The sequence below is a fragment of the Pseudopodoces humilis genome, chromosome 20 (assembly GCF_049639895.1).
Source record: "Pseudopodoces humilis isolate 2021_Gansu_Grassland_sample_001 chromosome 20, ASM4963989v1, whole genome shotgun sequence".
NCBI classification, from domain to species: domain Eukaryota; kingdom Metazoa; phylum Chordata; class Aves; order Passeriformes; family Paridae; genus Pseudopodoces; species Pseudopodoces humilis.
This window is the reverse complement of record NC_142219.1, coordinates 1855145-1881218: the sequence shown is the minus strand read 5'-3', so window position 1 is coordinate 1881218 and position 26074 is coordinate 1855145. Positions and strand designations below refer to the sequence as shown.

Here is a 26074-nt window from a genome sequence, read left to right as displayed (position 1 = left end):
ATTGGCTGCAGGAGCTTTTCCTCAACCTTAGTGTCCACCAGCTAGTTAAGAATCTAGAAACTAATCTAGTTTCTAGACTAGTCTGAGGACAACTGCTCAGGACTAACACCCAAAGACTGCTATTAAGCCAATCTGCCAAGCTGCAAAGGCTGATATACCCTGTGTCCCAGACTTGCCTCCTGCTCCCAGCCACCTGAACAGCACTGAGATCATCCAGTCTTGCAGTGAGCTCCATCAAACCCATTCTGGAAGCAACCCCTGCTAGTTCAGAGCAACTAATCCCAGCTCCACTCAGCCTCTCACCAGTCAGGGATACATTTTCTTCTTCCTTCCAGACTCTAAAATTACAAATGGCTCCACTAGAAGCATAATCTTGTCTTGCTGAATTGCATCTCAGCTCTCTCTCTCTTTCATTAACAAATGTTTTAAGCCCTGTAAAATCCATGTACTTCTTGGAAACGTGTCACAGACCAAGAAGCAAATGCAGCCCCTAAACTGATGAACTAATTCCTCAAGAGCAGCTCTACCTATTAGAAACAAATAGTTGAGACAATCCATGGTTTTCTGGTGAGAGGCAGAACAGAACTGCTGGTGGGAATAATGTGAAGACAGCAAAGTCATCCTGGTTTCCTCCTATCTTTGGAGAGGGCTATTTTTTGTTTCGTGGACAACAGCGCATTTTCCCCATCAGCCACCCAACCAACACCCCCTGAGGATGCTCCAGAGCCTTCAGGCCTCCCTTGGCATCTGAACTACTCCAGAGTTAAATATCCTTCTCATTAAAGAGAGTTCAGAGGGATCTCAGGTAAAGCCCACCAGTACTGTACAGATAAGAAATGTCTGAATCCCCCAGCATTCCCAAGGAAGAGCTGTCTTGTCCATGTGTCATTTCAATCAGCTCCCACAGGGATACAGCAAATCATCCCCATCTTCCCGGGTAAGAATTCCACTTCCCTTTCACTTCACTGAGGGCTGGGGCAATTCCCAAGCTCAGCCTGCAACTGCACCAACCCTCAGCACCAGCATCAGAGCTCCCAGCACATTTATCCAGCAAGACTTTCCTGCCAACCATGTCCAAACTGGAGGTAAAATCAAATACAATTTACCCCAAGAGAAGATGAAAGTAAATCCAAACAGGCACACAAGTAAGGGATTTCTCTTTGCAACATTTATTCCTTGTGCAGAGGGGACAATTGTAAGTAAACGATTTGCTTTGTTAAATGAGCCTGGGACAAGGGAGGCTTTCCTGGGGAAGATTATATTAAAGAACCACCAGAAGCCGATTCCAGCCCTTCAAACACCAATATTAAATAAAGAGATGTGATAAATGAGAAGTGTCAAGTAAAAATCAAATCAAGGCAGAGTATCCAGAAAAGCCAGACATGACCATCCTTAATTCAGCCTACAGGAGCTTCCAAATTGTTCTGGTGCATCTAACAGCCCAGTAGAAAAAGCCCATGACTGTAACAGTTACGGGGAAAGCTGATATGCCTCTGTTCCCCCAAAATGGTCACCCCACCTCAGGGAAAACCATCCAGTACCTCCAAGCACTGCTTGATGCTTTGGGAACCACAATCTACACTGAATTCAGCAGCAGCTCAGAGCCTCAAAGGCAGCTCTACACAAGCCCAAAATGCAGACCCGGCCATCAGCTCCTTACCTTTGAGAGATCCTCTGTGGCTCCCTGCTGGCTCTGGCTCAGGAGAGGCGAGTGCCGCATCAGGGGGTCCTGCAGCAGGTCCAGGCGTGGCCTCTTGGTTTCAATGAACTCCAAGTCCGATGGCTTGGTCAGGTCAGAGAGATAGGAATGCCCCTCGGTCCTCAGGTGCAGCTCCTGAGATCTGGGGACAAAAGGGAAAGGAGCCTTTAGAAAAGAAACAACCTCTGCTCTTCCCCTGCTCCATGACTGCAAACCACTCGAAGAGGATGGGGCTCTATTTTCCGGAAAGATCCATGTGGGGAGGCCAGGTGGCCCTGCACTCAAACATCTCAGGTCTCTGCAGACCCAAAGGCACAGCCCCATAGCTCAGCTGCTGGGCTGGGTGCAGGTCCTGGAGCAGGACCAGCACCACCCTCCAAGCCCAAGGGGCCACCCTGCTGTCCCCCTCCTCAGCACCGCTGCTGTGTCACCTGGAAAGCCCTGTTGTCATCTCCTGTGCCCCCAGTGCAGTGGGTGGCTGTCCCTGCACCGGGACAAAGTGAGTGAGGCTGCAGGTCTGAGCCTCCCCTGTCACTTCTGACCTGGACTGGTCAGAAAAAGGCAAAGCTTGGAAAATCCTCAAATCCACCCCATAAATCCTTCCCTGCCTCCAAGACCAGGCTGAGCCCCCCTTCTGCCACATTTGGCTTATTTAGCCAAAGGTACCTGCCCCACTGTTTCTATTTAATGTCTTCTATAGGAATACCAAAGATTATATGTTGGGGAAAAAATGCCTACTCCTCTGTGGCTGGACAGTAGGGATTTATTTTCCCAGGATGGGGGAGGAAAGAAACCAGCCACATGTAGTTGCACGTCTCTGACACAGAGCTGGCAGGCTGCAAAGGCACATTATCCAGTGACAGCACCATCGAGTCACATCGAGCTCAAACATTTTACCTGTTAAATATGACGCACTTGGTAACACCTGGAGAGTGGGCTTGGTTTTGCTTTTCTTTTCAACAAATTTTTGTACTTTTGTTTTTGTACTTTTGAACTTTTTTTGTACTCCTGTTTTCCTTTGCAGGATTCTCTTGTGGGAATTGTAAAGGATCCTACAAAAATACATTAAACCTTTTACTATGCCCTAGGATCAGCTTTGCTGCAGCAACTCCAAGGGTGTGTTTTTAACACTTCAGGCAGAAGTGTCTCTTAAAAAAAAATAAAATGAAGCACAGGAGATTCAAAGCTTGTGAAAAAACATGGGGTGTTTTTCTTTTCCCCTTAAACAAGATTGTTGCAATTCTCCTGAGCTGGTGGTAAAGTGTCCTCCCCAGTTACGGAACACTAACAAACCTGACAACTTTGGAGCTGCTTGAAGGGGAGGGAGAAAGAGCAAGCATAGAACACAGGTGTCTTATGCATTGTTTGCCCCCACGCACAAACTGCAACTGCTGACATTAAAAACCTCAGAGAAGATGGCAAAAAGGGAAGGATCCAGAGTGCCCTGAAGCCAGCAGCTGTAACAGCTCTGGATAACATCCAGGGAGAGGATCTTGTAGAAATCCACCCTGAGCACTGCCCTAAACCCTCCCCTGCAGCAGCATGGCCAACTTAACCCAGCCCCAGGGAATCAAGATAAAATTGGGGGAGGTTAGTTTTTAACTCAACATCAACAGCAGGCACAAAGCACACGCATGCCCAAGCTCTGTTTCTGTGGGTCTGGCGTTGGGTTCTCAAACAGAATCTGGCTCATCCTCTTCCTCCTCCCCAGCAAGAAGGGGACAGGAGAATGGTGAGGCTGCAGCACTGCCTTTGGTGCTCCAGCATCCCAGACAGAATGTACAGCCCACACAGCAAACCCTCCAGAGCTGAACAGCCCTGAAATCTGGCACTGAAGCACAGCTCGCTTCACCTGCAAACACTTCCATGCTGAATGATTCTCAACTTTTCCCAGCAAGCCCAGAAATCTCTCCTGGCACCTCTCAGGTTTCCTGCTGCCTGGTCCCAGACCTTCACGCAATGCCCACAGCTGCACGCCGGCATTTCAGCCTCTGCTGTAAAACCCAGGAACAATGAGCAACTGTTGAGCTGGGCAGGTGCTAAAATATTCCAACACCCAAGGCCCTGCTCTAGTGAGGCAATTAAAAATCAGATGTATTTCTTTTCACTTCTTCCCCCTTTTTAAGGCCCTATAACCAAGAAGCTGCTAATTGAGAAAGGACGGCACCAAGACCTCTGCAGTTGTCAGGAACTCGACACAACTGCTCCACTCAGAAAAATCCCATGGATTCTGAAGATAAGAGCACCACTGAGCTTTACAAAGGCTGTTACTCACAGCGAGGCAGGGGCCATGCCAGGGAAAGCAGCTGCAATGTTATAAGGTGCTATTTTATTTCCATTTCCACATCCACTGGAATGACTATTAACTTTATCCACTGGAATTTCCAGCCGCTCCCGAGATTACTTTGCCCAACACAACCCGCTCAGCCTGTCCTGGCTGCAAACACAAATGCTTTTGCTTGAAGCCTTCACACCTTTCACTCTTCACATCCACACCTGCAGCAAGCTCTTTACAACAGACTTTTATATGGCAATGACGCTGCTGTCAGTGCAAAAATGACTCTGCCTGAAAAACCCTCCCGCTGCATCGAGTTTGGGGTTTGCTGAATTTTCCAAATAGTTCCCACCCATCTGGTTTATTCCAGAGATTCCTACTTCACTGAAGGGAAAGAGTGTTTTTAATTGCATGTGAGTTATGCATAATTAAATGAGGCAAAGCAAATGCCAGCATTAATTATGAAGTGGGACAGGTTAGTCTTCACCTGAGTCCTTCACCACAAACACCGAATACTCCAGAGAAGCAGAGCAGCCTGAGATGGGCTGACACACAATGCTGGGTGCCCAGGGTTTGCCCAACTTCCAACCACCCCCACACTGCTCAGGGTAGGTCCAGAAGGCCAAGACAGCCCAAGATGAGACCTTTGGTTTATTACTAACCCAGCAGATGAACCGCACCTTCCCAGCTGCAGAGCTGCGTTACTCATTCACCGGGGCCGGTTCCTCAGCAGACTCACAGAGGGGGTAAGGAAGGCACGAGCAGATAAAATCCGACAGCAATGGGTATATCTGCAGATATCTGCAGTTCACTCCAGCAAGTGTACAGGATGGGCTGAAAACACAGGCTGCCTGGCAGCTGGGCATCAAGGAATCAAAGAATCCTTAAGGTTGGAAAATACCTCTAAAATCATTGAGTCGAGTCATTAAGCTGAGAGCTGGGGAGAGAGGATCAAATGAGATATCCTGAGCTGTCCTTGGCTGGGAATTGTAAGAGCAGTCATGATGAGATCCTACCATGAGGGATCTCACTTGTACTTTCCTGAAGCCAAATCACTGCCAAATGGGCAAGTACAAGCTTCAGGAGGCCAAAGACACTCCCTCCCCAATAACCCACTGTCTCTGGCTCCTCAGAGCAGCACAACCCTCCCCTGCTCCTCAGACCTTCCCATTTCTGCAGCAGAAGGTGGCTGCAGGAGGAATGATGGCTATTCTGTAACATCCAGCAAATCCAGCTTGACTTCCTGAAGCCTCCTGCACCAAGGGCTCAAAACATGGGCAGTGATTCTGAGCCAGCTCCCATCAACATCCCAGCAAGAGAGAGCACTTAAAGAGTTGCTCCCATCTGCAAATACTGTTCCCTACACCATGGGGCCAAACAACATAACCAGGCTGGAAAACTGATTCTCAGTGTCTCCTGGAACCAGAACCATGACAAATGATGGCTTTGCTGAGGCTGTTTATTTCCTCCAGCTAAGATGGTTTGGTGGGAAACTGCCTCCAAAAGTAAGTTCTAAAAAGAAGTATTCAACCCCCACAGGTATAGACAAACAATAAAATGCTTTTGAGAGACAGTAATATAGAAAAACCACTGGTGTTGAAGTGAATTATTTATAGCCAACGCTAAGATTTGTCAGAGGTTTCAACAACACCTTTACAGCTAATGAAAGCCAGAGTGAGACTGGGCAAATTGGGACCTGTTAAAGAGAGGAACTGGAGGCTTTGTAGGAGCAAACCTACCACCAGGGACCTACAAAAACATGTCCAGGACCAGCTGATATATTCCCTTTGCCATCTAGGTGGAGAGGGAGATAAACCATTGTGACTTGATGGGAAGAGCTGCATGTCTGGGCGGGAAGACAGAGCTGCTCCCACGCCCTCAGCAATGTCTGCCAGCAGCAGGACTGAGTCTTCCCAAGCCAAAGGTGTGGGACAGCCTCGAGCAGGATGCTCAGCTCACCATGAGGCTCAGCTGAAGGACTCCCAGGACCTCAGCAGCTCTGTCCAAGCACCCACGTGGATCCTCGGGATGTGCATTCCCCACACAAGGGCAGGGAGCAGTGTCTGGCTGCCCTGCACAAGCCCTCAGCCACCTTCTTCCAAGCCAAGTGCAATTTAGATAAGGGCAGATGCTTTATTTAAAACTTGCATATTAAAGATCCCCATACACAGAGCCTGAATTATTCATGGGCAGCACCAGCAGAAGCTTTAATACAATGGCACTGCCTCACTCAAGAGGAAGAGAAGGAATATTTGTCTCTCCCCACATGCATCCAAAACTGCAGCCTGCCAGTAAAGCCCTCCTAGCAGTCCTGGGTGGCTGGAACATTCCTGACCCAGTGGCTTCAGGGACATCCCATGCCCTTGGCCACCCTCCATGGACATGCCAGGCAGCTCACACCAGAGCTTGCAAGGTAAGGCTTGTCCCCAAGTGCCTCCACACCAGCACCTGCCCTCTCCAGATGTTGTTTTCCTGCGTTCAATTATGAGGAAGAAAAAACTGCAGCTCCTGGTACATAATTTCCAGTGTGAAAGACACAGATATATGGTTGTGGGGATTTCAGCCGCACCGCCGCTCACTCCCGAGAAAAGGATCACCTTTAAAAACGGAAACTTAATTAAAAACCATAAATAAAAGCAAATTGGTCATGCTGTTACCTTGGGAGCAGCTGGTGCCATTTGGGCCAGCACAGATGAAGACCGAGAGCCGCGTTTGATCTCCTGCACCACGCACACCGCCCCAGCTTCCCACCCCTCCCTGGGCTCCTGGGCCAGCAGGATTCACCCCAACAAGAGGCACAGTGATCTGGCCTGCTCTCCACACTGCACGTGGCTATCTCAGATGGCTGCAGAAACACAGCACACGCTCAGTGTACCCTAAATGTCACCCTGCAGATCGACACCGGGCAAACTCCTCAGACTCTTTGTGCCTGCTAAGCAGAACGGCTCCGAAGGCAGAGCATGGTCTCCTGAGCTGGGAAAATAATCTATGAAAATAGTGACTCATCTTATTCTGGATAAAGGTGGAATACACTGTGTTAACACACATACCATTTATTTACAGTCACATTTTCTGCCAGAGAAGCAGAGAGAAGTATCCACCCCAGCATTCCTGCATTTATATGGAACCTTGCTCTAAAATCCTAACACATATGAAAAATTAGAAAAATCCAGTTCCTTGGTTTTTCAGATCCCTCACCCTCTGGCACCTGCCATTTAACATTCAACCCAGTTCTCACTTCTTTTGAGGACCAAAATATATATATAGAAGAGGGGAAAAAAGCCCTAATCCTTGTCATCTTGCCAGGACATTCCACTGCAAGCATTCATGGTACGACTTGTACCAACAGCAGATCCTGAAATATTTCTCTTCGCTCCTGCAGACCAGTTGGCACAGCCAACTGAACAAGCTAAGGGGAAGTCTGTGGATCCTTCCAAGAAAAAGCCTGGTACCAAAAAAACCATCACGGAAAGCAGCACATCCCTGCAAAGACAGGCAGAGCCAATTTTCCCTACAGCAAGAGATTCAGAGTGGCTCAGGTTTTCCTTCCTTCTTCCAGCCAGAATTTCTGCACAGGGAGTTCTATTCTTTGTCCAACCACCAAGGGGTGATGACAACTCTTGATTCTGACGTACATGGAGAAGGGCAGTCTGCAACTTCCCAACAAGCTTCTTGCCCAGGAGGCCCCAAAATTCAGGACCATTTCAGCATTCCATTCCTTCCAGCAAGTTACCACTCGACGCCTTTTTGCCAACAACACTTGATTCATCCTTAACACATTGTGCCCATGGTGAAACGCTTCACCTCTTGTTCCCTTTCCTCTGAATCACAACAAACCACCATGCTGGTGGCTACAGCAAAACTGCAGCCAGGAGAGACTGAAAACATTCCCAGCTGTAGGAAGACCATCCAAGCAAGCCCAAATTATTTCTGTGGCGTTTCGAGCATCCCAAGGTCAAGCCTCCAATACCACACGCCAGGACAGCCTGCAGAGGCTTTAGAGATCTGTCCAAAGTGAAGGTAAAGCCAAAATAGGGGATAACCCCCCAAAACCTGCACACCAAGTGAATCCCTGCAGTTTCCAGGACAGGAAGGCAAACAGCAGCCACTCACCAGGCAGGCAGGTGGGCTCAGAGGAACTGGGACCGAGCAGCATGAGGGCTGCACCACCCTTCTGTGGGCAGTGGCCTGGATGATTGCAAGGCAGGTGATGGCAGGGCAGGGATGTCCATCAGGGAATGCACACAGGGCTGGATCTCCAGCACTCTCAGCCTGCCACATCCTACTTGCACCAGACTCGTAAACTGATATCCTTAAGGAGCAGAGAGATCCTGGAAGCGCATCAGCCAGCACAACCAAGAGCAGACAGGCTGCTTCCTCTGAGCTCCCCGAGCAACGGGGGATTGGAAGGGTTCCCCTCTGCTGACACTTGCTTCAAGGGGAGGATTGTCACATGCCCACCATCACTGAGTGCCAGCTGGGCTCTCAGGCAGGGAACCACAGCAAGGGTCTTCCTTTCAGACACAGCACACCCCTGTGCTTCCCTCCACTCACCCCTGTGCTGTGTTGTGCATGTTGTTTGCCTTGGTCTCCCCCCTCCCAGCCCCTCATGCCGAGAGCCAGCTGCCTCTGCTCGAAACCATCAATCCCAGCCCAGGAGCAAAGCCAAGGCACTGAGCCTGCCAAGGGGACTCAGCTGCAGCCACGGCTGCCATTGCCACCCTCCCTCATCCAGGCTCTGCTCTCCCTGCACCAGGAAAAGCCACAGATATTTTTTGGGGAGGGTACCAATCACCAACCCAACCTGCTACAGGAGCTCCAGGGTCTTGGTCCTGGAACCCTCAGGTAAGCAACCACCACCCAGAGGGCCCCTCTTCCAACACAGCAGGACCTGTGTTACAGCAGCTCCTCAGACCACCAAGGTGAACCAGAAAAGCCCCCAGAGAACTGATTTTTAAATGTAGAGCTGAAAGATGCTGAGCAACAGCAGCTGGCTTTGAAAAACAGACTAATGCTTCCCCAGCCCCAGCAGTAACCCAGTCCAAATCAATCTCACTAATCACCTCAGTAACTGATTACATTGGATTGAAAATTTCTTTACAATTTTTTCTCCAAAGACCTCCCCCTCCCACCCCTTTCTGCATCCCCAGATGCCCCCAACAATTTTCAATGAGTCTATGTCCCAGCATTCTGGCACAAAATGTCAACTGAACTGAAGCAGTATTTTTAGCTTTACTACATAGAATAATTTTTGCAAAAGTACTATTTTTTGGATGTTAAGAGGAAAAGGGATGAAATGTAAGTTATTGTAAGAGTTTCATTTTATAGCATGCCAAAACATCACCGTTCAGGTTGAAAATGAGGTACCATGGTAAGCATGTGGAGGTGTAACATCCCCTGACAACTTTGATTAAAGTTTACCCACATTACTGTGATTATCAACATGAAAAAAAGTTTGAGGACTTTGCAACATTTGTAAGCCAAAGGCAGATGCCTTGGTGACCACACCAGATCAGGCATGTGGTACAGCAGACATCAAGGTTTGCAGTTGGACTTTTTTTTAGTGATACAGAAAAACCCAAGATATATTTTTTAAAAAAGCATATTACTGGAGAGCAGAACTGCTTCTCCATTTTGCAAACCATCAGTAGTGTGAAAAACAAAAACAGGCAGGAGCATGTTGCTGGGTCCTCTTTACCCATCTCCCCCAAATTTAGCTAAATCTGACCCAATTCCAGATTAACTGTGTTACTCTGTGCTAAGAAATCAAAGCACTGAGAAATCAAAGCGAGCCAAGGCAGTGCAACATGCTGCAATAAATTCTGGGTTATCAGAAGTGGCACAACCCTCCGTACATGCAGGTGCCACAGCCATAACCCAGAAGGGCATGTCCAGATGCAAAATGGACTTTGGAAGCTACTTTTTGCCTCCAAATTCTTACAGGTTTGTTTCTGCTGAGTACCAAGCTGAACCCAACCAACTAGAGAAAGAGGATCTTGTCTGTATTTATTATGCATTCAGCACCCTGAATTCTTACTCCTCCTCCCCTAACAATGATAATTTTAGAGAAACAAATTCATCTCTGACTCTGCACTGGTTTTGTTCTTAGCCTAAGGAATAAGCATTAGAAGAATTGTTTTGCACGTTTCTACTGTAGAAAGGCTCTTATTTCACTTCCAGGCCGTTTTTTTTTCCCAAACCACTAAATATCAAATGCAGAAGAGAAACTGTGAGAGAGAGCAGAGTTTTGCATTGAAACAGAGAGTGAGAGTGATGTCCTTCAAACAAATCAGCGCCTGTGGTTAAAGCATGTACAGCATTCCCAGCCACAGCACTTGCCTGACTTGCACCTAAAAACTCTGCCAGCCTCCCATGAGGCCACAACAGGAAACAGGGAGAGGCATGAAGGGAGCAGATAGCTCAGAGAAAGTTGTGAGGGGAATGCAGAAAGAGAAACAAAAACAATGAAAGCAGGGAGGAAGAGCAGCAGCAGAGGAAGCGGAGATGGGGGAGGAAATGAGTTCTTCTCACTCCTCCCTGCAGCCTCGGGAGCCACAGACCAAACCCAACCACACGGCTTCATTTCCTATGCTGAAGAACACAACACAGCCAGTCACAGCAACCAGAAGCTTCACAGAAGTGAGGGGGTGGCGCTTTTGTTGTTTGTTGTTTTCAAGACTTCTTTAAAACACATGACAGTCAAAGGTAAGAAAGCAGAAGGCAAAGGTGCCACTTGATTAGGAGAAGGAAGCTGAACTGGCACTGAGCCTGAGCACGGCCAGTTCCCAGAAACAGCATCCCATGGCCAGGTCCCTCCCAAGCCTCTGCTCCCACCACAGCCCTGCACAGAATGCAGGCAGGGTGTCAGTACCTTTCATTGCCCGGCTGGAACTCGGAGAGCAGGGACGGCCTCCGCCGCTGCGGCTGCATGATAGACCCTGGCGGGAGGTGGGAAGCAAAATCCCTGGAATGATGCTGGTACTCCAACAGCGCCACGTCCTGCAGGAACAAACACAGGAGAGCTCGTCAGGCTGGTGGGAACTCTCAAGCAAGCACAGAACAACTCAAAAAACCCATGTGGATATTCCTCCTTTGAAGCACTGTGGTACAAAGCTTGGTGCTTTGCCCTCCCCAGAAGGTTCCCAGTAACTCCCAGTCCCACACTGTGTTGGAATGGTAACTCAGCCCCTTGTTTGATCTGCCCCCAGCCTTTTCCTGGGGCTGCTGGCTCCTGGGAAAGGACCCCTGCAAGCCCAACCCAGCCACTGAGCACCCACACACGGATTTTTGGCATCCAAGCAGTCCTGATGACAACTGTGAGGCCAAGAGTAAGAACAGGTAAGAACAAAATTAAGTCACAGGATACTTTCAGCTTCAATAGTCCACACAGCAGCATGGAGAAAGAAAAAAAGAGGGGGGGGGAAAAGGACAGAAGAAAAAATCACAAATGTTATCTTGAAAATGTTACTTTAAACACAGCTCTCCTGGGCTGAGCTCAAGGGGTTTGAAAGGACAGTTTGCTACTTATTATGTGTACGTCCCTTTTGTTCCTTGACCCTTGGAGAGTACAGTACAGTATGTTCCTGATTTTAATTAAATAAGAAGCCCTCCTGCTCTGTGCCACAGACTGATTCCCGCAGCAGTATTTTAGGCAGCTACGTTCAACTGCTATTTTTTATTTGCAGATAGATACTTGACCAGCAGACTAATCATCTAATTAACTAAGACCTTCAGCAATGGCATAGAAAACCCTGTCACAGAAAAACCCTGGTAACACTGACACACATTTACCTTAGAAGAACCAATTCCACCTGGGAGTCTATTTTTGAACAGTTCTCAACTGGAACAAGAAAGCTTTAGCTTCCTCAAAAAGAAAAAAGAAATTTCAGGGTCTACAGAGAAAAAGAAATCAATAAATAAGACACCATGTGCACTCAGCTGATATGGGCAGGGGGGTCTCAGCCCCAACAGCTGCAACAGGAATTACTTGATCTGATGTAGTGAAGATCAACATGCTCCAGCCCTAGGGCAGCTGGGGAATTGCCTCAGAAAGGTGCATGGGAGGCAAAGAAAGATTTTGGAAGCTTGAAGAGCAACAACCTGAGCCTGGAGATCCCTTCTCCCTGGCTGCAAGTGAGAAGAGCAGCCTAGAAGTGGATGTCGTGCTGTCCTCCAGCAAGTTGTGGAGTAGAAGTGAATATCAAGGCCCAACATGTTTGACCATCAGAGAGTAAAACAAGAGTTTTTCTGGAAAGTCAGGAAGAAGATCAAAGATTATGAACATTCAGCCTGGGAGAGCCCAGAAAAGCAGAACCCCTACCTCACATCCAACCACTCTTGCACAAAACCTGAAAAAGCCAAATAGCAAAGGGAGGAGGAAGGGGAATTGTGGTATCCTATGGCCACCACTTCTTGTGCCAAGAAAGCTGTGCCAATTTTTAGAATCAAGTTTATTTCTCCCCACTATCAGGCAAAAGTGTGGTGCTGCTCCTTCTCTGTTCTGACCAATGTTGGGAAACACCAGGAACAAGAGACCTGTGCCAGCCCCAGCTCCAGCTTGGCCATCCCAGAGCTCAGCCCCTGAGACAAGGGGAGTCTGCAGACAAGTCCTTGTGACATTTAGAAGGGCATGACTTGGACAGTGACCACTTCTCCTCACGGGGATGTTCTGCTGTAAATCAGGTGTTTGGGGAGGATGCAACCCCCGTGACACTGCTTTTCCTTCAGCTCTAGAGTCCACCCATGCAGGATGCCAGGGGGGCTGCAGGACATGCCATCACTCCAACCACACATGGGACAAACACAAACATCTGAAGTGAGGGAGCCCATCAGCTCTTCCAGGCCCTGCCAAAGCAGAATCCCTGCCTACCAACAAGCTTCCCCACGTTCACACTTGTCCTGGTTTTAAATTTAAAATAAATATTTAAATAGAAGAACGATGCAGCTCCTGACATCCACCTACAAAACAAACACATCATGTCTGGGAAGACACACCAATAGGCCCAAAACCAGGACCGTCATTTTCTGTGGGTGTATAAACAAGAATTACCCGTCTGGGAGGCTCAAAGGCTGTGCCCTTGAGAAAAAAAAAAAGGCTCTTGCATGTCCCAAGAACCATCTGTTTTTCTTTTTCCCCCTGCCCACACTCAGCTGAGCTTTTGCCTCCTCTAACCCCGTCAGAAAATGGCTGGTGGAGGGCTCAGGAGCTCAGAACCTGCTGGCATGGCCTGAAGTGACTCTGACCTGCTCTGCCTTGATAACATCCCTGTTGGGTTTTACCAGGAGAAAACAAAACCTAAAAGTCAGTGAGGAGGATTAAAATTGACAAATTTCTGTGCCCTGTGATGAACTGTTAAGAGGCACTATGGAAGCCCTGGCAGGACGTAGGTGGATTAATTGCTCACAAAGTTACTCCAGTAAATTGCACTGTGAGCTGTGACAGTGTTTTTCAAATGCAAACACCAGAAAGGTTTATGAGCTGCCTTCAAACTCCCTGGTGGACTTGGCAGTGCTGGGCTAATGGTTGCACTTGATGATTCTATGGGTATTTTCCAATCTAAATAATTCTGTGATTCAAAAGAGGCTTCAATTTTCTCTAGAAGAGTTCTGAAGACACCTGCTGGGAGGCACCTTGTTGCCAGCACCACTGCACCTTCCACACAGACACAGGAGCAGCACCCAGTGGGTGCCACCTGAATTCTCCACCACTGAATCATACTAATGTGATTTAGCCCTCACCCTGACCTCAAATTTCTAACACCTGCTCATGGGCAACTCCAAAACACCTGAAATAAAAGAACTAAAGAACCCTGCAGCCCCAAACTACATGTTGCTCCTTTTCCTCTCCATTGTTTTGCTGGGTTTTGCTCAATTCTAGTTTTTTGCTCCTCCTCTCCCTCTCTTTGCATCTCTTCCTGCCCTCTGCAAACCTTCCTCCCACCCCACAAATCTGCTGATTTGCCAGAGCACCCTCTCCAGACCTTTCAAATCTCCAGCTGCCTCCAGTAAGGACTTTCTTCCTCTTACATCAACTTTCCTGTTGTTCCTTATGGTTCAGGTGCTCCCACATGCATGTACCTTGGGAAGCTTTGTGGATTTCATTAATTCAGTAAATGTCATGCCAGAAATCAAGGAAGCAGAAAGACCATGGCTAGTCAGGGGCTCTGGCAAACCAGATTTGGGTGGAGGAGGCCAGCACTAGCAGCACTGCCAAGGCCAGACAGACACTGAGGGTACCACAGCACCACCATAAGCCATCCCAGCAGAGCAGGGCAGCACTTTAGATAAATCTTTAGATAAATGAAATGCTGAAAACCCAAAAGTGGCCTCATTAAAACACAGTTCTTCATGCAGCAGACTGAAGAGGTACTTAGGCCCAGCCTAAGGCTCTGAAAGTATCCTTTGCTGCCCACCAGGAAAGTTGGACACGTCTCTGCTGCTCCTGTGTGGAGCGCTGGGAGGGAGAGCCAGGGAAAACACCCCGAGTCTCAAGGCTTCTGTGCTATCCCTAGATTTGGGAGTGCCCAGAACACTGCTTCCATCCCCTTCCTGGTAAATCCTTCTACCCTAAATAACCTGAGTCTACCAGGCTCATTCAGATTTGCTGATCGAACTGTGTAAAGCCACGCTCCTGAACACAGTGTCACAGAAAAGTTCTCGGCAACGCACAGAGAAAGCCCAACGGAACGAAAAAGGAAGAAGCCTCCTTACCACCCCCACCTTTTAAAATTATTTTAAAGCTTCCAGCCTGCTGTCTTACCTACCATAAAGTCTCCAGCAAACTCCTCAGTGCCGTCCCCGAGCTCAGGGTAACCCCCACACTAAGCCAACAACTGCAGGCAGCCGCGCAGCCCTTCTGCCTCTCTCGCTTTCTGTTTTGGACACGTGCACTTGCTGCTGTGCTTCATTTCTCCTTCCCTGCCTGCAGCTGCTGGGTCCTGGCTGCCTGATCTCCAACCAGGAGGAAGAAGGGGAGGTCTGAGAGCGATGCTGGAAGGAACCCCCAGGCGCTGACCAGCAGGACACGGCGCCAGACAACGCCACAGCCAACAGCACCTCTGACCCTGCACTCCCAGCTCCAGCACCAACACATCCACACAGACAAGGCATCCACCGACTGCTTCATCCAGATGGCCTTCTCACAGCTCCAAGAATTAGCCTCTGAGGAGAAGACCTCAGAGATGGGAGGCCTGCAGAAAGGAAGCCTGAAGATGGTCTTGCAACAGAAAGGCCAACTGCTCCTCCTCTCTTCCTCCTACCAGCAGAAAAACAAGTACAAACACCCAGTGCTTTTGGCTTCCTTGGAAAACAGCACTGGAGCAAGTCCATGGAGACCTAGAGTGCAGCCAGATGAGAACCTGCAGCACAGCTCCAGCAGCCCAAAGCGTGACATCCGTCCTCGTCGCTTACCACGTCCTCAACCGAGAAAGCAACCGGGAGCTCCCCGCCAAGTTTCGGTGTAAGACAGCTTTGCTTAAAAACCACCGGTGCTTGTTTTGCCGTGACGCCGAGGGGAAGCAGCCTGGGGTCAGCCACCACATCCGCCAGCTGAGCCGGCTCCCCGGCGGAGAGCGGCACCGGCACCGCAGCCGCCTCGAATCACGGCATCGGCTGCGGGCAGCGCCGCGCCTGCGGAGCTCCCCGGCACAGCAGAGCTCACCCAGTGACAGGCCACTGCCCCACACTGTCCTTGCAGGCAGACAAACAGGCCTGGGCACTGCACTACTCCTGGAGGAGCAAGTGCCAGCTCCTCGCCACCTCTGCCATGGATTAGGGCTGCTCGTTACGAGCTCACCCAGTGTTGTATGGCAAGCAATTCTTATTTTCTAACTGTGCTGTCTCTGCTGAAACATTCAGTGAGAGCAATTAATAATGGTATGGCACGAATAGTGAGAAAAAACAATGCCAAAACATCCCTATTTATTTCACTTCTCGTGAACTGGCCCTTATCTAATCTCACAAAGGATGCCTGGTCCGTCCCTGCTGCTCGTGAGCAGCTCGCGTGCCATTCTGGGAACTGTTGACCACAGGGGAAGCGATGGGTGACGGCACAGGGCTGGTGGCACTGGTGGTACATAGAGCCACAGCTGGACACTTCACAGCTGCTGCTCTGGCAGGTCCACATGGCCCAGAGCAGCCCAGCACGGTGTCCAAGACATGACCACACAGCTTTGGACTGCAAAGCCACCCCATTCCCTGGGGAAGCGTGGGGCTTATTGAGCTTCCCACACCCCCAGAACCACACAGCCAGCATGGAGCATGCCAGGGCCTCAATTCATCCAGCAATTAATTTGTGGGGTGGACAAAGCAGCATGGTCACCACTCTGGTGGCTTTCTCCCAGACAGGGGATGCTGTCCATCCCTGCTCTGCACACCCTCGACTTTAGAAAAAGAAGTTGCCTACCATCTCTTCCTGCCAGCAGTGAGCATGACCTATTTTAGCAATAAAAGAAAAGTTCTCTGGTGCCTGGATACCCCTTGGCACTGGCAGCACAGCATTTGCTCATCAGACCGAGAAATGCACTTTGTAGCATTCGCCTGGAGAAAATAATTTTTCCCAAAGCCAACTCTCAAAGGTAAGAGGAAGGGGAAAAGTTTGGGAGAAACCAGGGTGGTAGCAGAGCATAAGGTCCAGACAGAGCTTGGGCTGTGAGAGGACCAGTGTGGCACAAAACCCACCATGCTCAGCCTCCCCAGCCCAGAAGAACCATCCTCTGCTGCTGAAAACCTCCTCTGAAGTGCAAAGGGAGGTGATTATTGATCCAAACAGGTTGTCCAAAAGCACAATGCTGTCTGCCCAACCTCCTCCCCAAAACCCTGTGAGAAGCTCACTGCAGATTTAAGAAAATAATATCAACAACATAAACCAAACAATAACTCCTCCACAATCAGCTTCCCTGTTGAAGATAAGGTCAGTAATAAAAACCTGGCTGAATACATGCATTTGTATCTTGCCTACAGGGATGCAACATGTGCTGAAAAGACAAATGTCCTCATTGTTCCAAGGCAGTCTCATTGCCATCCATCTCTCAGAAGCTGCTGACTTGGCCTTTTGTTTTAGGAGGTGACCACACTGCGCGTGGCCCCTTGTTGGAAGGCATCGATTCCTGCTGCCATCCCTGCACCAGGGCCACGGCTGCTGCCAGCACTGATAGCGTCTGTACCAGCTGCCCAGCACTGCACCCTTCTGCATGCCCTCTCCCCACCTCTCCAGCAAAGCAGGGCTGTCAGCAGCGCTTGGCTGCCCTGTCTGAATGTGCCATTCATGGAGAAGTCACGTCTCGGTGAGGACAGCTCTCAGCTGTTGTGGCTTCCCGGTCATCTGACCGGTGCCGGGTGCTGGAGCCAGCTGCCAACCCTCTCTCCCCAGCAGCCAGAGGTGCCCACAGAGCAGCAGCACATCCACTACAGTGCTGCTTTTCAGCCTCTCTCCATCACAAGACTTTTGTCCCAGTCGCATCCAGGCGCCTTTGAGTTGGGAATGACCCGTCTGCCCTTCCTCCAGCCTGGTGCTGTGCTTCCTGAAACCATGAACACCCATCCAGGGTGAGCAGTTCTCTTCACACAACAAACCCAAACCTTCCACCTTAAAAGGCACCAGGTCATTTAGCTCATTACCATGTCTGTTCTGTAGCACAGGCCACCAACACCTCCTACTCCCATAAATACCCATAACCGACCTGCAGGTCCACGCAGGAACCCTTCAGCTTTTCATGTCCCCTACTCTTCCTTACACCTCCACAGCAAATCCTTCACTTGCTCGGTATTTTGAATAAATGCTGTGACAATGACAACCAGCAAAAGTCCCCAGTCTTGCAGAAGGTGCCTCCAGGGGCTGGTGGGGCAGTGCAATCAGAGTCAGGCCTGAAGCACAGGAGAAGGCTCCAGAAGTGGCTTTAGTGGCTTTGCCAAACCACATAAGCAATCAAAGTTCTTTCTTCCCCTGTGGATTTACAATCTTGAGATCAACCAAAAGCAAAGCATCACCTTCTGCATCAAATCATGTCCAAAAAGAAGATTAAGGAGCAACCACAGAAGTCTACTGTAGCTTGAAGTAAAAGAAGTATTTTGGATAAAGGCTGTATCCTAGGGAAAACAAGATTTAAACACAAACTGCTTTAAGCCAACTTCTTCCCAGCAATGGGAGGGAGACCCTAAGGCAGGGAATTAGGTGTCCTGTTCTTTCACCTCCATGCTCTCCCAGTCCCAGAGCAGAAAGCCAATTTTCTGAAATCCACCACTGAGCTGCTCAGAGCTAATGGAATCTGTCTCTGGAAAGGTACTCAAGAGAGATAGCACCGAGTTCTCGTGACAGACCTGATCAGAGTCAGTATTTCCAAGGTATGTCTTTTATTTTTAGGTCATTCCTTTAAACATTAGCTGGAGCCCAGCAGGCAGAATTCAGGATCCCTCGCTCAGCTGGTAGCAGGAGGCTGTTCTTTGTGCTCAGAGCTGGTGCACCACAAACTTCTGTTCTGCCAGTTCCTGGACCACTGACACAGACCGGCATTTTGGTGCCAGGAGAGAAAAGTGTGAATAACTGCTCCAAGGCAAACCAACACAGCAGCAGCAAGGCACAGTACAGCAGCCCTGTGCAGGCTTACCTGGCACTGCTGTGCCACAGCCACCGTGTCACCGTGGAGAGCAGAGAGCTCCTGCCATCTCCAGAGCCTCCCACCAGCACCTTCCACAGCAGCACACTGCATTTAACTCGCCCTGCTCCAACTGCTGGGAGAAGGAGTCTGGGCAGGGAAGGCACTCGATTCCCCCCAGGCCACCTTTTGGCTTGGACACCAAATCAACACGCAAGTCTGCACCAACCTCTTGTCTCTGGTTGGCAGAGACAAGGAAGTTATTTATCACAGGCCAAAGCAAACGAGCCATGGGGCCGGGACGCTCCTGCACAAGGGCTGATTTGCAAATGGGGAGTTTAATGAAGGAACCACTGAGCTGCTCCCAGGCAGGAGAGGTGGCTCAGGAAAAGCACAATAGTCTCAAAGCTGGAGCAGAGGAGTTGAAGAGGGCTTAAGCTCACCTTTCCATCCCAAGTGAAGCTGTGTGCAGGGAATGGGGGCAAACAGCAGGAAGAAGGCAAAATGAACCTCTTCTTTAGTAGGGAGGGAAAAGTGCTCAGAAAGGGGAATTGAAGTGATGATGGAGCACAAATTTCATATGAATGTGTACACACCCCAATCCTACCAATCCCCAATCCTGTTTAGTATCTCTAGTACATAAAAGCACCCCAAAAGCAAAAGCTGTTTTGTCAGAGGCTGCTGCTTGAGGACACCTTGTGTGCCCCAACCCCCAGCATCTCCAGCACCTGATACCACTCTCCTGGAAAGCTCAGCCTGCATGCAAAGCCACACCATTCCTACTCTGAAATGTCAGGGCACTAACAGGAGCAGGAAGGCAGGTAAGGAGGTCACAGCAAGAACCTGGATTCACACAGGAAGAAAACAGGGGAACCCTTCTGTTCCCAGTGGATATTGATCATGAAGAGGTTTTAAAAAGAAAGGGGGATGTGCACTACACAGGAAAATTGATCTGTTTACAGAAAATATCTGCAAGTTGCCTGAAAATGAATATCCTTCATGTGAAAGTTTCCTTTGAGAGAGCATGAACTTTGGACACATTAGAAGGTTAAGAGCGTAAGTAATGTGTTTTTTCACCTTTAGCTAAAGGTCATGGAGCATTCAAACAATTCCTCTGTTTCCAAGCTGAACATGACAGAATTCAACTGCGCACCCCAACATTACAGCTAATGAATATGGAAAACAGAAATGTTTTCCCTGCACTTTGGCCAAGAACCACTCTGTGCCCTTAAAAAGTAACTGCTGATTATTGGAGATTTTAGTTTTACCTCAAGAAAGTCAAACAAACCAGAACCTTTTCACTAAGCTTCCTTCTTCCCATTAAAAACCTGTTGACTTGTCAAAGCTTTTTTCAAGTCATTGTCTACTAAGACAATTAAATCCAGGGTCATCATAAAATTTTGCACCATTTTCACACCCAGCCTTCCCGACAACTGTTGGGACCAGATATGTCTCAGTGAGGAAGAAGAGGAGGAAGATACCCGAGCATGTTGCTTACCCTGTGGGAGAGGAAGTTTGCTGCATCAGCCATTGGTGAGAGCTCAGTCTGGGTCAGACCCACGGGTTCACAGCCCTGCCCAAAGCTGGCAAACGAGAGTGAAACCAGACAACAAACATCCTCACTCAACCGGTACTGGATCTTCTCTGCCAGCTCCAAACTCAGCAGTAGCTCGTGGAATAAGCTGCTGGGAGGAGGTGCCCATATGTACAAAGCATATTTCTGTCTGTTTACTTGAAATACAATTTTTTCCCTGTTTTGTTGGATATTCCCTTGGGCTTTATGTGATAGGAGAAGAAAAATCCCTCAGCCTGCTTCCATTTCCTCCTGCCCCTTCACAGCATCCCCTCTCACTTGCCTCATCTGTGAAATCAAACAGCTGCAATCCCTTAAATCACTTTTCATAAAGTGTCTCCAAGCCTAAAATAATGTCACGGCTCATTTCTGAGCTCAGCATTCCTACCGCGCCGCATTTCCCTGGGTGCGACCGTCACAGTTGAGCTGTGATTATTTATTTATATTATAATAGCATTTACAGCCCTGCTGTGCTCAGCCCTGCACACGCGCCCAGGAGGTGACCCAGGGCGTTTCCACCACCAGGATAAGGATCCCTGAGCTGATGAATTCCCAGTTCTCAGGAAAGGATGTCTTGGAACGCAACAAACCAGAACCAAAATTTAATCAGATGCAAGACACGTTAGTGTCGGGTTGGTTTTGGCCTCTCTTGGTTTCTTCCAAACAAGCCCTCACTGTGCAAACACACCCCATGACAAAATTGACCTGGCCAAGACATGCAAGCAAATACCGCTGCCTTTTAATATTAAACAGCGCAGCAACTTCAAAGGAACTGGGCTCTCCTCTCCCAAGCAATCCCACCAGAGATCAGCTCCAGCCCCAGAGCCATGGCCAGGTTCCAGCTCACGGCGCCGCCGAGCAAGAGACACGTGTTTGTGAACAGCTGAGAGCGGCGGGGCGGATCATGCAGGGACACGCTTCCAGCAACAGGCAAGGTGCGTCCGCTTGTGTGCGGCTGGCACGCTTCTGCCCAGAGGAGCCTTCTGCCTTCCCATCCAAAAAAAGTCTCAGCTCGGACCTCTCCTGCGTCCAGACACCCAAAAGGTGTCGCGTAACTTCGGGTGATTACATGCGCCTGTAAAAATAGCTTCTAGAAGCGAATGCCAGCGACTTCTTCCAACATTAATACAACACAACAAAACCTGCAGGCTGCAGAAACCCCCAGCTCCAGCCCACTGCAAACAGCTGCCCTGCTCATCCTGCTGTTGCAGCAGTTGGGATTTTGCAGGAGACAAGGGCTCGGCACCCCAAGGGCAGGAGCCATTCACACTCTTCTTTAAATCAGTCTCCACGTTGCAGATTGAGGTTCCTTTGGGTTGCTTTTAAACCACAGTCTTGCAACAACTGCAGATCGTGCTCACCTGGTCACATCCTCCTCCCGCTCGGGTTTCTGATAAAAAGAGAAGCGGGATTTTCTTTTTGAGACAAATGCTCTTGATTATGTTCCAGCCCCCAAACAAACACGCTCACACTGATGGAAGCAAAGCTCCCATAAATCGAACCAGGTCAGCGTGTCTCATAGCCAGGATGAAAAGCTTCTTTGTGCAGCAGCACGCAGGCCCCGAGCGATGTAGATGAGCCAGCAAACGCAGCCAAGAGCTCGTCCCGCGCCCTTCTTAACGTTTCTATTTCAAAGCCTTTCCAATCTCCAGCTCTGCTCCCTGTGCCACTCTGCTGAAGCTAGGCAAAGAGGGCAAATGGAATTTCAGCCCTTCACTGGCATTTCATGGGTTTCCAGGCTCTCAAGATGAACACTGAAACCAGCACAGACTGAATGTGACCATTCAGTAGCTGTCACTGTCAGAAGTAACCCCCAGACAAGGTCTCCTCCCTGACTTGCCTTTCAGGCACCTTCCACCTCACTGTGACCCACCAAGAAGCAGCTCCAAAGACCCTTGGAAGTGTGAGACATACTCCAGCACCTAACAGGATTCCTTTAAGCAGCCTGAGCTGACTAAAGCTGCTCCACTAAGAAGAATTTCTTCTGTTAAGGGCTTAAACTGAAAACATTCACCTATCTGGGATGAGCAAACACAGGCATGAGTGAGACAGCAGAGAGAGGATGGATCCAGGTGAGTTAATTTCTATGAGTTCTGGTACATTCATCAAGACAGAGCCAAAAAAAAAAATTATCATCTCCATCTTATGCCTTGATCCAAGAAGAGAAAAGATTACAGGTCAAGACTAAGGTGGGAGAAAGGATAAAATGGAAAGCTCAGCAGCTCAGTTATCTTCTTGCTCCCCAGGAGAGCTGCAGAAAGAGAGGCAGGTGTGCTAAGAGAGAGCAGGAGGCACGTTCACTCTCAGCAGTTTGCCTGGGAACCAGGAGAGCTCTCCTGTGGGTGTGAGGAGCGAGGACTGGGTTCCCTGGGAAGCAGTGAGCCCATACATGGAAGAGCATGGTCCTTCCCTGGTGATTCAGTGCCAAGGAAAGGCCACACCAAAAAGGGTTGAAGGGCACATGCTCCTGCTCCACAAGAATGGTCAAACCTTCCCCTTTACCCCCCCAGGCTGGACGCTGCACCCAACCAAGGGTGCTCCTGCCAGCAGGACAAATGGACACAGTTGCTCAGGAATGATGAGCCAGAGCCCACGAGCACCACCACAGCAAGTGCTTAGGAAAAGGCTGGAAAGGGAGAGAAAAACTGAAAGCACCATATGGAGAAACAAAAGAGGATCCCATGAGAGAGGAACAACGCAATCCTGTACCACAGGCACGGAAATGGTCTGATTTCCCTGTAACAGCCGCAGCTGAAGCGCTGCCCCAGCACTGGGGACGCCCACGTGGCTCCCAGCCCGCGGGAGCAGGGAAGGAAAGGCTTGGCCTTACCGCGTGTGGCCGGGCGATCTGCACCGGGTAGGACATGGCGTGCGGGGGGTAGCGCGGCTCGGCCGCGCGCCAGCTCTGCGTCACGGGCTGCGTGGAGCCAGACATGGCCGAAGAACGGGCACGGCGGTGGCTGCTTCCAAATCACCAAGGAAGGATTAGGAGAGCCGAGAGCTCCTCTTCATCGTGTGTGTGCTCTCCACGCGGTGCAATAGCTGGAGGGAGACGGGAAAGCAGCAGGTTAAAATTCAGTCAGCCGCAGTCCTAGGAGACAACCGAGCGTCAGGCCTTGGGCCGTCACCAAAACCTCACGGCCCTCGCAATTCCCCAGCAGCCCCGTTTGCCTGTTGGCAAACCCCACTGCTAAGCTTCCTCTGTAGGTTACTCCCATCACAGGAAGCCCAAAGGTACGATTTTCCCAGATTTATCCCACCCAATTTCCCTGGAAAGCCTTTACCCGCCACAAGCAGGACCAGGAAGCCAAACTGCCAGCTGTTTCTTTGGGTCCTGCTGATCTCTAAGTCTCTTGGTTGCTTTTTTGCAGGGTGACTCAGTTTCCAAAAACACAGTCTAGAGTTTTGGCATTTCAACACAAGGTCCAAAAAGGCACAAGGTCCCTCCCCAGCCCATCCCCTTCAACATCCACACTCTCACGTGTCAGTGCTGTTTCCAAGCTGTGGCCACCTCTGCAGTCCCCTGATCTAATGGCAGGAGGGACACCAGGCACTGACCTTGCCTGCAGCTGTGCCCATCCACGAAGCTACAATAAAACCCAGGACTAAAGCGTGCCACACACCCCCAGTGCTACCTGGATTAGCCCTTCTGATAGGGACCAAGTGCCAGAGAACACACCACAGCCCTGAGGGTATTTTCACAAATGCCCCTGACACCCACATGTTCGCTCCTGTAGCACCTGTTGCAATTCCTTCAGCAGCTGCAACAAAATCAGGAAAACCAACGAAGTGGGAAGGTCTTGGCCCCAGGGGGAGATTTACAAGTTACTGATTGCTTGGTGATGATTTTAAGCCTCCTGGTTTTTGTCTGGATTACAATGAAAAAGTAACAAAGGTCTAAATGCTGCCCTTCATCGCTGTCAGTGTAAGGTGCATCAACTACTATTCTCAAATTCACAGTTATTTACACAAAGCATAATTTGTCACTGCTGCCTGCCTGGCTCAGGGGATGTTATCAGGATCCCAAGCAGGGACAGCCCCAGCTCCCATTCTCCATCCCACTCAGTGCTTCGCACACCTCCTCCCCAGTGCAGGTACGTGCTGTGTATGGATTTGGGCAAGGTTTTTGGCAGTATCAAAATCTTCCAGCAGCACAGCAGGAACAGCAAAAGAAACTTCCAGTGCTCCCAGCAGCCTCTCCCCACACTTGTGGTCTCTGTGCCTGGGGAGCACAGCCAGCCCCAGCCAACGCAATTTCAACTGAAACAGCAGTTGGCATCTACAAAAACCAAAAAGGGGGTGGGAAAGCGGGGGGAAAAAAAAGAATAAAGAAAGAGGAAGCTTCTCCTTTTCTATTTCTTTTCCCTCCTGTGAGACCACAGATGAGCCCATGCTGATAAACCCCTTGCTATCTGCTGCAGGCAGGCACCGGGCTGCCTCACTGGTTTGCCGGCACCGATGGAGCCTCACAGCCAGAAATAAACCAAAGCAAGGCAACGGTCCCTGGCAGCCAGGGGAAGGCAGCCCTGGGAGACCCTCTCACACAGAGGTTAAATACTACAGAAATCATCTTTTCAGCAAATCCCCAGGAAGCCTAAGGATGACACACAGACATCAGCATGCTCCTGATGAGGGTCAGGTGAGTCTCTTTCAAAAAGGTATTTTACCAAGTGAAAAAATGGAAAAAGACAAGGTTTAGCTCTCAAGGCAGGGTGAGAGGCACAACCAGTGTCCCTTCTGCTTTCAGCTCACTCCTTGCATAAGAGCTGGGATTCCCCCCAGTTCTGGACCCACATATCCCTGCTGAGCCCCAGGACACCTTACCTGTTACCCCAGGAAGCACCGGTGGCCTGGGAGCAGCTGGACCCTCATCCCACACCAGCCAACCTCCCCATGCAAGAGCTTGGTGTGCTCAGAGCAATCCACCCGGGGCAGGAAAGCCCCTGTGCACACGGGGGAATTCAGAGGCACCCAGAACACGCCGAGTTATACTTCCAGTATGACTGTCCCACTTCCCCTCGTGCTTCCGACTGGATGGGATTTTAATCACCGATTCCCACCCTAAGCTGGGGGCTGCGCCAGGAGCATGTGGCTCAAAACCCTCCAGGGACATAGCAGCACCTTCCCAGGAGACACCAGCGCCTTTCCACATCTTCCAATTGCTGCTCTAGGGGCAAACCCTCCCTTGCAGCTGCCAAGGACACGTGCATGGGGCTCTCGAGGGCTCCAAAAGCTCAGCAGGTTCTGCAGTAATTTCAGGTACTTTCCCAATAACAGATTCAAACTCAGACATCTTAAATATATATATATATATACACACACACACACATACACACACACTCTCCAACCTAGCAAGCCAAGGCTTCCTGGAAGCACAGCAGGTAGATCTAACCATGCTGAGGCAGCTGTCTACAGTAAAAGAAATGGGATGGTTTTTTTTAAAAAAACTCTTCAGTTCAGCTTAAAACACAGCACCAGGTGCAAAGCCACATGGTATCGAGCTCTAAAACAGTTTAAAAGCTTTTTTGCCTTGGTCTGTACAACTAAAAAAGAAGATAACTGCCTACTAGAGGAATACAGACACAGGATGAAAATACAGGGGCCAATAAAACAGTCCTGCACCAAAGCCCAGTGTGTCTGTGAGCTGTGTCCTGCATTAATCACAAGCTAGCAGGAGCACAAAAGGATTTTTCCCTAACAAGGGCAGCAAACCACTTCTGCCTTTATTGAAGCCTCTTGTTAGGAGCCCTGGGAAGACAAAAGTAAAAATCACATGGTCCTTGCGAGCAGGAGAGAAGCACTGTCCATGCATTTCCACATCTGCAGACAGCAGGTCACCAGCAAGATCCCAGCACAAGTGCAAGCCCCTGGATGTTTCCACCACAGCAGGACTGGACTGGAGCCAAACAAGGTCACCAAAGCACCGGGGCAGCTCC

General features: G+C 49.7%; 1 protein-coding gene across 12 annotated transcripts in view; it reads right to left on the bottom strand.

Moving 5' to 3' along the window:
- The window catches only part of NCOR2 (nuclear receptor corepressor 2), a 227114-nt gene that overhangs the window by 133752 nt on the left and 67288 nt on the right, over window positions 1-26074 (bottom strand). For all 12 annotated transcript variants that reach the window (XM_014253798.2, XM_088064925.1, XM_088064926.1 and 9 more), the window contains exons 2-4: window positions 22969-23180; window positions 10846-10973; window positions 1661-1841 (exon numbers count right to left, since the gene is read on the bottom strand). In XM_014253798.2, coding sequence (XP_014109273.2) covers window positions 1661-1841; window positions 10846-10973; window positions 22969-23073 — 414 coding nt within the window. In that variant the 5' untranslated portion in view covers window positions 23074-23180. The remainder of the gene's footprint in view (window positions 1-1660; window positions 1842-10845; window positions 10974-22968; window positions 23181-26074) is intronic.